The sequence below is a fragment of the Lygodium microphyllum genome, chromosome 14, assembly GCF_053477565.2.
Source record: "Lygodium microphyllum isolate KBCC chromosome 14, Lygodium_microphyllum_v1.1.10, whole genome shotgun sequence".
In the NCBI taxonomy this organism is placed as follows: Eukaryota; Viridiplantae; Streptophyta; class Polypodiopsida; order Schizaeales; family Lygodiaceae; genus Lygodium; species Lygodium microphyllum.
This window is the reverse complement of record NC_141148.1, coordinates 5,659,486-5,670,226: the sequence shown is the minus strand read 5'-3', so window position 1 is coordinate 5,670,226 and position 10,741 is coordinate 5,659,486. Positions and strand designations below refer to the sequence as shown.

Genomic DNA, 10,741 nt, shown 5'->3' with positions numbered 1-10,741 from the left:
TTATACAAATATTATCAATTGTATATTATATATGTATATATTGTTAATATACATAAATATATGATAATATATTATGTATTATTTAAATATTGATGGATGTAGAATTTGAGGTTTTCCACATTTTACAACCAATCTACTTCCATCTAGTGGAATCTTCTCTCTCCTATTGCTGTTGTTTTGATGGTAATGCCTTCCGAATTTAGATGTCTCATTCAATAGCTAAAGCATAATGAGTGAGAACATGATCATTCACATACCTCTCCACTTTATCAATATCGTTGGCACTCTCATTACATGATCTATTAATATGTTGTCATGAAAACTAACGACAATGTATAATTGATTTATGTGGTGTAATAATCTATTTTGGAAACTTGGCATTATGCATGGAGTATTTTGGTCATAGTTAATTATTTGTAGGATCCTTTTAGAACTTATCCCTTAAGACACACAATAGACCAAACTCATACATAGATGTTGTGCGTAGAATACATAACTACTCACAAAAAGTTCCTCCTTAGTTTGATTTACTTGCAATAGAATAAAATTCCATGTTTAACTTGGAGATTTCCAAGTAAATAATTTGCATTCTCAACAATATCAACTTATCATTGTCGATCAGAAGGTATAGTTATTGCGTCACAAAAGAGAATTCGAGAGGAATGGAAATTATGAGATAAAATTGTATAGGGTAGCAATGTGGATTAAAGAGAGGCTTGAGAGTGGCCTTCCTGAATTCCTTTTTTCTTTTAGTGGTAAAAGGATGCCTCACACGTTTGCTTTAGTAGCAAGGTACATGGCCATTGAAGATTCTAGGCACCATGACCAGATTTGTGATATTCCTCATGCCATCTAGCATGGGTCCATATATTTGTAAGATTTTGACACTCTATGGCCATCCAATACCTTTGTGATTCCTCTCCACCTTAAGGGGTTGTAGCCTTGGTGTCTATGCAACACCTTTCCCTCCCATCATCTCCCCACATTTCACATATTTGAGTTTGGGAATATCGATAGCCCTTGGGGCTTCCTAATCATAACCCCTTAAGGCTTCCTAATCATAACTTATGGCAACATTGATAATTATGTAATGGACTTTTGGATGGAATACTCCAATACTTTATCACAAAGAATTCAATAGCAATTCCTCTCGAGCATAATCATATTAGATTTTTTTTGAGTGGGGGAGAGAGAGAGAGAGAGCCCAATCCATAATAATGGCTAGAGTTTCATGTTAACTATTTTGAATCTATGCCAATCACATGCATTGATACATGTATTCTTGGCTTTCAATATTTCAATGATGCACTATATGCTCACTTAGTAGGTTTCTAACATTCCATGTTTCACTTGGAGATTTTCAACAATGTAAATTTGCATTCTCAACGATACCAACTTATGATTGTGGATCAGAAGGTAGAGTATTGAGTCATGGAAGAGAATTCAAGAGGAATGGAAATTTTGAGATAGAATTGTATAGGGTATCAATGTGGATAAAAGAGAGGCTTGAGAGCGGCCCTTCCCAAATTCCTTTTTTCTTTCAATGGTAAAAGGATGCCTCACACATTTGCTTTAGTAGCAAGGTATACGGCCATCGTAGATTCTATGCACCATGATTAGATTTGTGATATTCCTCATGCAGTCTAGCATGGGTGTATATATTTGTAAGATTTTCACACTATGGACATCCCACATATTTGAGGTTGGGTATATTGATAGCTCTTGGAGCTTCCTAATCATAACCCTTTAATAATGACTTATGGCAACTTTGATAAAGTATTTAATGGACTTTTGAATGGAATACTCCAAGACTTTATCACAAAGAAATCAATAGCAAATCCTCTTAAGCATAATTGTATTCGATTTATTTTTTGTGTGAGAGAGAGAGAGAGAGAGAGAGAGAGAGAGAGAGAGAGAGAGAGAGAGAGAGAGAGAGAGAGAGAGAGAGAGAGAGAGAGAGAGAGAGAGAGAGAGAGAGAGAGAGAGAGAGAGAGAGAGAGAGAGAGAGAGAGAGAGCCGAATCCATAATAATGGCTAGAGTCACATGTTAACTAATTTGCATCTATGTCAAGCACATGCATTGATACAAGTATTCTTGGCTTTCAATATTTCAATGATGCACTATATGCTCACTTAGTAGGTTTCTAAAATTGAAAGTTAATACTAGATTCTAATGCCCATTGCTATACTCTTCCATCAAATAAATAGTTGGTCATGCATGATATGATGGGCCTCATACTAAGGGACCTTACGCACTCCCTTAAACTTCAAAGAGTGTCATTCCCACCAGTCACATTAAAAAATCAAGATAGAAGCCATGCCACTAACTTTTGGGGGGGGGGGGGGGGGGGGGGTTTCCACGTGTCAACCACTTGCCCCCTGATGCAAATCACGACATGCCTGTTGTTTCTCACATGTTTTAATTTTTTAAATAAAAGCATGACCTTGCACCAAGAGCATAAATTAAAAAATAGATATAAAACAGCCTAGACCCACCCATCCAATGTGCAAATCACATAATTTTAAAAAAATAATATTGCAATGAATCATATTGCCATGCAATACATGCAGCAAGTCGTGAAATGTGTTAACCAATAGTGATAGTGGTGCTTCAAAGTTTGGCACAAACTTTAGCTGGCGCCAACCTCGATGCAAAGTGCAGGGAGGAAATTAGGTATGTTGGTTGATTTGGAACTATATCAAAACATGTTTGTCATTGCATTCCATCCAATCCTCTAGGTCCTTATGAGAAGAGAATATTGAGTTGACTAGTACCTTAAAAGGAAACATCAAGCTCCTCTCCAACTTAGACACTATCATTAATTACCTTTCACTATTGAAGTTGGTAGAGGAAAGTATAAATAAGACATAAAAAACCTTTTGCGTGGATTGGCAATGGGGCTTGCTATTTACAACATGGATAGACAATATCATTTGCAATAGGTACAAATTGTGTATTATGGAATCTTATATAGCACATCAACTTTGCCATTTGTGAATAGGTTTGGAGATGTCTCCATTGCTCTTCTTGGCAAATTTGGATCGAGGTAGAGGATGGCTGACAATTCTTTCTGAATCTTCGAATTTACGACTCATATCCTATTGACATGGAGCCCTTATTTCCATTGTTGAAGCTTTAGAGTTGGCTTTGATGCCTTTTGAATCATTACATTGATCCAAGTATGAAGCTCTTATGAAGATCAAGGCATCATTATAGGATTATCCGCCCAGTTTGTAGTTCCTTGGTTTTGTGTGGTGGTTGGCTTCTATTCACAATGTGAGTGCTAGCTTAAAGAATCGTGTGTGCTAGTCAAGCATTGAAAGACAATTTATGTGATGATGATTGTGATTGTCAAGGTCTTGCTTGGTGTTAAATCACCCTTGGAGGGGCAGTATTGAAATTTCATAGTAGTAGGATAATACAAGACAAGCTTGGTGATTGGTGACAACTTCATAAAGGTCATTCTTGGTTGCAAAGGTGGGATTCTAGTCCGGTGAGATGGTTCCTTACACACACACACACACACACATTGGTTACAAGTTCGTGAAAAGGGCCCCGGGGGGGGGGGGGATGAATTGACACTTCAAGTCGGACATTCTCACGGGCCTTGAGGTCAGAGGTTTTGGGCGGGCTCTCTAAAAGGGGGAGGGGGGCAAATCTGCGCCCAAACATCGTACTGGACCACTGGTACGGAACAAGGTGACAATATCTCCTCTCTCTTGCCATTTTTACAACAAGGCCATATCCTTGTCGGAGCGACCCACCAACCCTCGACCAACGAGAACGACCAAAAAATATACCCCCCAAAAAATTTTGGGCAATATAAACCGCTTTTCTCTTCTTCCCCCTCTCTTCCCACTCCCAGATTTCGGCAAAATATAAATAGCCGGGAATCGGAGACTGCGTTTTATCCCTATTATTAGGCTGAGAAAGGGGCTTTACCATTAAGCTAAGGTCTGTGAGGAGGAAAGGCGGAAATTTTTATTTTCCCGGCTTGGTTTTTGGGGGAGGGAAGGGAGAACGAGAGGGAGAGCGAAAGGGGGGGGAGGGGGATGGATGAAGAGAGGCGGGTTTCTTGCGAGTTGTATGCTGCTGCTGCTGCTGCTGCAGGAGAAGATCAGAGACCAGGGGCGGCTGGGGGAGCGGAAGAAGAAGAGGGAAACACCACAGACTCGATCAAGGCTGACTCCGCAAGTACGCGCGCGGCAAGCGGACAAAGGCAATGCCAGCAGCCTCCGCACCAGCTCATACGGCTGGACCCCGGCGCCAGAGAGTTCACACCAGCGGTGCAGCCCGGGCCTGTCACGTGGGCGCTGCCCTACCAACCGCCTCTTGACGCGTGGGCGTCTCCCTGTTCCCCGGACGTTGTGAATCTGGAAGCCGCAGCGCCAGGTGGCGCGCCAGGTGGCGCTCCTCTGCCCCATTATCAGCTTGCACGCCCCAGCTTTCAGCTAGCTCCTCTCATCGGTTTTCACCGGGTCCCACCGGCTATGGCAGGTCCGCCGCCTTCGGCACCCCCCTCGCAGTTCACGGACGAGTTCCTCGATCCTGTTGCTCCGCCTCCGCCTCCGCCTCTACTTCCTCCTCGTCCTCCTCTCCTCGCCACTCCACAGGCCTACCCACCGTTAAACCTCTTCCCTGCTCCGCCACCCGCTCCAGCCACAGCTGCCCCACCTCCTCCTGCCTTCCATTACCGCGACCACCTCTCCCGCGCCGTTCAGCTCATCGGGGTCCCTGCTGGCCTGGCCGACCAAGATCTCGCTCGCGAGATGGAAGCTTGGGGAGACGTCCGGGCTGTCCAGGTCGAGCCAGAAACATCTGGCTCCTCTCCCCTCATAACGGTCCATTACTTCGACCTGCGATCCGCCATGGCGGCTGTTACTGACATCCAGGCGCAGCACATTTTGCAGCAGCAACGCATGCAGAGGCACCTTTTCCAGGCCTGGAGTAACATTAAGGGCCACCAGCAACAACAGCAATTCCGAGAAGAAGAAGACTTACTTGAAGGAGAACGACAACAAAAGGAGCATAATATCAATATAAAAGCAGATGATTACAAGGAAAAAGCTGTCGGAAATGTTGCCATTGAAGAAAGGGCCGCCGTCGAGAGGCAGCAGGTCATGTCAGACTCGGTGCAGGGAAATGCAGATGCTCTCTCGATCCTTCCTATAACCAATATTCCGAGCTGCCTGTATAATGCTTCTGATGACGATCACGCCGTTTCGTGCTCCGCCTCCGCCTCCGCCTCCACCTCCAACCGTGGCCTCATTGGCGGTAAGCCTGTCTGGGCCCAGTATACAGTGCCCGTCGGCCTCCGCGCCAGCGATGCGCACAATCAGGGCACGCTTGTCGTGTTTAACCTTGACAGTGATGCAGAGGGGGATATGGTGAGGAGCATCTTCGAAAGATATGGTAAAAACGCAGTTCCCTTTCGTAAATTGATCAACGGCTGCATTGTTGGCAGCTCCCCTTCGAACTACGCTAACTATACCACCTTCCTCTATTGGTGCTTATTGTGTTATTGTACTGCTGGCTCATGCAGGGGCTGTGAAAGAGGTGAGAGAGGCTCCTTCAAAGAAGCGGCACAAGTTTGTGGAGTTCTTTGACATCAGGGATGCTGCAGCGGCGATGGCAGCCCTGAGCGGGGAGGATATCGGTGGAAGTAAGGTGAAAATAGAGTTCAGCAGGCCAGGCGGGCATCCTCGAAGGCCTAAGATGCGTCAAGCTTTAGTAACAAACCCGCCTGAGGTCATACGTAATGTCCGTGATCACTCGGTAGTGACTGATCATCAAGAATTGGATACGTCGGCCACTGCAGCTAATATTCAGTCACAGTTGTGGCACCAAATGCAACCTAACATGATCTTGCCGGACCAGTTCGGGAACTTCAATAACAGCATTAATAACATCATCTACGAGGGAGCTCCTCCTGGTTACAACATGCAGTCGTTTGCTGTCGTGAATTGGCCAGGGCAGGATCAGATGGAAGGTCCTTATGTGGGCCCTGGTTCTACGTGGACGACCGACGTGCTCTATGACATGCAATGGTCCCACACCAACATCTGGCCCACTCATCAGCCCATGCAGCCACCTGGCGGCGGACTGCATGACGTGGCAGCCATCCATTGGCAGATGCATGCTACCAGTTTGCAGGAGCTACCACACCAAGTGCAAGCTGGCGCTGCCGCGGCTGGCTGCAGCAATTTCCACATGTTAAATGCACAGGACGGGAATGCAGGTTTGCAGCGCGACATGGAAGAGTCGAGGATGATGATCATGATGCAACGGTCCTCTCTCATGAGAGAAAGATCAGGTGATCAGAGGAGCAATACAAGGGCAGGTCGAGGTGGTGTTGCAGGAAGGGTAAGGGCGCCTAACAGTATTGCACCAGTGAGACCTAATAATGTGCTGAGATCATCATCCACAGTAATTGCTTGCGAGAGAGCCTTACGAGGTACTACGAATGCAAGCCAAGCTGATCATGGGCCCACTAATTTGAGCCGCAGTAGCAGGAAATCTAAAGCCGCCCTCATACAGCAGTACCCTACTGCAGGTAGCCAGTGGAGAGCTAGCAGCAGGTTCAACGGAAGGAAAGACCAGCTGGCGGCCCTGCAGCAGTTCGATTCTTCTTGTGATTCGCCTACTTATAGGTTTGATCCAGCCGAAGCGGAATCTGCAGATCGTAATGGTCGTACCACGCTGATGATTCGAAATATCCCCAATAAATACACGTATGTTTAAACTTATTTTGGCATGGCTTTGTTCAAATGAGTAGCTAGAAACAATTATGGCATCCTAGATGCGTGACCCGTTAATCGATGCGCTTGATTAATTATCATTTGGACCTGGTAATCAACTGCAGCCAGAAGATGTTTCTGGACTTGCTAGACCAACACTGCTTCGACTGTAACAATTCTCAACCGTCTCCCGATCAGCCTTCTGCATATGACTTTGCTTATCTGCCAATCGATTTCAAGTAAGGAGTCTTAACCTGTTAGTTTTTGGTACCGTCGAATGGTTTAGCAATTAAGTCAAAGGACACATAGCAATGCAGTCTAATGCGCCGAGTCCAGCGGTTGTAAAATTTGATGTCATGCGACCCGCATTTGTTCCTTAATTATTTGTTGCTGCCAGGCTAAACACTCTGTTTTGCTTGTATGTGATAGAAACCGATGCAATTTGGGCTACGCATTTGTAAATTTCACCACGCCAATTGCAACTTTAAGGTTTCACAAAATCTTCAACAATCTACATTGGAGAGACTTCAATTCCAGGAAAGTGTGCGAAGTTACCTACGCCAGGCTACAGGTGAGGCTTTCGTATGGCTACTTCCTTTAGTTTTTTGAGGTCTTTTATTGTGTGTTGATTAGAAGAGCTGGGTATTACAATATTTCCAGGGTTGGATTTGGGTTTTATTGGTGCTAACTAGTGAGCATGATACAAGGCAAGAAGAGGAGACTAGCGCAACTGAATATGCTTGCTCATTGAAGTTAAAAGATCCTTATTGGAGACATTTTTCTTCGTCGTATATAGGATAGATGCCAACCGCTGCTTACTAGCTGCAGATTAGGTTTTCTGTTTACGTCCATGGCATGCTGAAAACTTCAGCTAACGGTGCCTTGTGAGACACTCCTGCAGGGGCGAGCTGCTTTGGAGGAGCACTTCAAGAACTCCAGGTTTGCGTGTGATACAGACGAATACCTTCCTCTGGTGTTCTCGCCACCTCGAATGGGAAGGAGGAACAGCTTCAGCGGCAGCTACAGCGCCAGTCTGGACGTCGTGCCGACGTGCTCAACGTACAGTACTTCAGTTGGAGGAGAGGAAGACGAAGACGATGATCAAGACAGACAAAGTGCAGGAATTAAAGCAGCAGGAGACGAAGCGACGGCGATGTCAAGTGCTCCAGTCGAGTCGACTATCACCGCAATATTGGAAGACAATAGAACGAGCAGTCCTGATAAAGGCGAAGTGAAAGAGCCGGGAGGCGTTGCCATTGTCGATACCCTTCCGAGTGGAACTGTTAGTGCTGGCAGCAACGACATCGCATCATCGTCATCGCCAACAGGAGAATATTGCGACCCAGCTAGCTGCGACAGCGTCGGCGTTGCCCTGGGGAGGCGATTGCACAGTTTACATCGTTATCGAGGCATCTTGCAGCTTCATTCTCCTCCTCCCCATACTCATCATGGACGAAAGGCCACATAGAAATCGATGTACCATAGACTGGCTTCATCATAAAAAATCCCCTGCATGAGGTATTAATGCTCATTCGCATTAACAAGAGTATAACTCCGTTCCTGGAACCTGCCTTGCTCATCGCGATCATCCATATGCCTTGCCAAACGGCACTTCTGATCAGTACTTCCCGCCTCCGCTTGCCATAATGTGATAAAGAAATGTACATAGCAGAGGGGGAAAATGGGGTTTATTATAATAATATATACGTAGTACTAGACAACACACCGTTCACGCGCCACAAGTAATTAGGCTCTTGTTTTCCGGAGGTCGTCGGTTCGGTTCAGACAGTGCGGTCACCACACCGGTGGTGTCTAATGAGTCTGTATTTGTGATGAATGCAGTGCTCCATGGTCGTATATGGTTCACAATATCATCCTTGGGTCGTTCCCGAGTTAGCGATATGTTGCCCTAGAATCGGCTCTCTGCATGGTCGCGGTTGTACTCACCAATCCTTGTCATCAACATCTTTAATGTCTGCTCGCGGTTGCTGTGAACCCACCCTAATTATCGTTAGAAATACATTACTTGAGACTCCGATAGGTCGAGCAAGGAGCTCTACGAAGCGGCAACATGGGGGGATTTGTTGGAAGTGTCGTGGGGCACGAGAGGTTGGGAAAAATGCTTTCACCAGCAAACATGGGGGGATTTGTTGGAAGTGTCGTGGGGCACGAGAGGTTGGGAAAAATGCTTTCACCAGCAAAGTGTGGTGGGCTCGAGAGGTCGGGAAGAATGCTATCACAAGATTATGTACTTATTGATGAATAAGACAGCGTCGAGCGTAAACAAGGCTGGAGAGAACATTGTAAAGTCTTATTTACAATGTATAGTAAACCATTAATACGCATCCTTCAGCTTGGTAGTCATTTTAGAATATAGCAAGAGAATCACCTTTGAATCACCAAATCATATTCAAAGTAGAAGCGTAGGTAATGGAGACAATCGACCATTCTAATCCATTTAAGTTAGTGGTGAAAGCATTGAAGTTAGTGGTGAAAACACTGGCGTATTGAATGGAAATTTTGCACCCAATAGATATACCCTTGCTAGTATGGGTTTGTGTCTAGGAGGATTTCTAGAGCAGCTCCAAACGTGGTTTTTGCAATGGGCTTGAATTAATTAGAGGAAATTTTGCACCCAAAAGATATACCCTTGTTAGTATGGGTTTGTCTAGGAGGATTCCTAGTGCAGCTCCAAACGTGGTTTTAGCAATGGGCTTGTACTAATTAGAGGAATCCTCCTAGTGCAGTTCCAAACGTGGTTTTTGCAATGGGCTTGAACTAATTAGAGGAATATGATTGCGTTGATTAATAAGGAATTTCATGGAAGTAAATTATTATTTGAATTGCGAACTCTTTGCGTGGGTCCCACAAGTTAGCTTCAATTAGGTACTTGAGGATGACGATGGAGATGTCCTAAGATACCTCTAGGTATTGGATTGCCGAGATGGTTTAGCTATCTATCGCAAATAAGAAGAATATTTATTGGTACCATAATACCATAGTAAGTTTGGGAACAAAGCAGCTGACCAAGCTTAGCTAAAATGCTTTTGGCTTTGAAGAGTTTGCTTGCTTGCATGATGGTACTTGTGGGCTTTATTCCTTGTTTTTCTAAATACAATTGCATCCAGCTCGATAAAGTGTAGGAAGGTGCTTTAGTACTTGGAGAGGAAAAGCATTTATGGCATGCCATTCCTTGGGACTAGCTCAAGGAAGCAAAAGCAATGGGGATTTACGCTTGGAGGGCAGAAGCAAAAATATGATAGGTTGGTCCATAGCTTGTTGAATAGAGTAGGGTCAACCAGCCTTGGATGTTCCTCATCAAAAATTGAATTGCAATTGCAGTAAGTGTGTTCATGGGTGCAAGTTAGAGATGTTAGAGATGTTGGTTATTGCACCTATTTTCAATGTGACAAAATGTAGTTATAATACTTGTTACTTGCATGTTAGAGATGTTGGTTATTGCAAGGTTGCCTATTCTCATGGGATCTCAAGATGGAAACGCTACTACAAAAAACAAGCCGTGGTAACACCTATTTTCAATGTGACAAAATGTAGTTATAATACTTGTTACTTGCACGTTAGAGATATTGGTTATTGCACAAGGGATGAATGTAACACCACCATTGTTTATGTGATTGACCAAGGCATGGCCTATTGCTCTATGCCACCCATCCTAGGCAATAGTTGTCAACGATATAAGAGAGAGATTAGGCATGACAATCTTCATCTATTGAAGTTCATTGCTCCATTAGAGGTGGCTTATCGTTAGAGCTTTTAATGCTCAAACTTTCAACAGATTCCAATCATTTTGTTGGTTATTTTTTGCATTAGAACACCTAACCTTGACATTCCTTTGATTGTGGGTCTTTTGAGCACAAATGATTGTAATATTGCTCACAAGGGTAAGTAGAAAAAAATTGTAAACTGGTGAATCAGTATTGGAATGGTAAGCCCTTTATCCAATCTCACTTTATTTGGCCCTTGTATTGATTAATACCTTGCA

The 10,741-nt window shown here is 44.4% G+C and overlaps 1 protein-coding gene across 1 annotated transcript; it reads left to right on the top strand.

The window, feature by feature from the left end:
- Positions 1-4,053: 4,053 nt before the first annotated feature.
- On the top strand, positions 4,054-8,527 carry LOC148025278 (uncharacterized). The gene is made up of 5 exons (XM_087692242.1): positions 4,054-5,413; positions 5,544-6,732; positions 6,864-6,977; positions 7,168-7,309; positions 7,640-8,527. The coding sequence occupies exons 1-5, from the start codon at positions 4,054-4,056 to the stop codon at positions 8,204-8,206; spliced, it is 3,372 nt and encodes a 1,123-aa protein (XP_087548368.1). The 3' UTR covers positions 8,207-8,527.
- Positions 8,528-10,741: the final 2,214 nt, after the last annotated feature.

Bases quoted from the DNA above. Each gene is read 5' to 3' on its own strand.
- LOC148025278 (XM_087692242.1), top strand. From the start codon at position 4,054: ATGGATGAAGAGAGGCGGGTTTCTTGCGAGTTGTATGCTGCTGCTGCT. The intron at 5,414-5,543 runs GTAAAAACGCAG...TGGCTCATGCAG, and splicing joins GAGCATCTTCGAAAGATATG to GGGCTGTGAAAGAGGTGAGA. The intron at 6,978-7,167 runs GTAAGGAGTCTT...TGTATGTGATAG, and splicing joins TATCTGCCAATCGATTTCAA to AAACCGATGCAATTTGGGCT.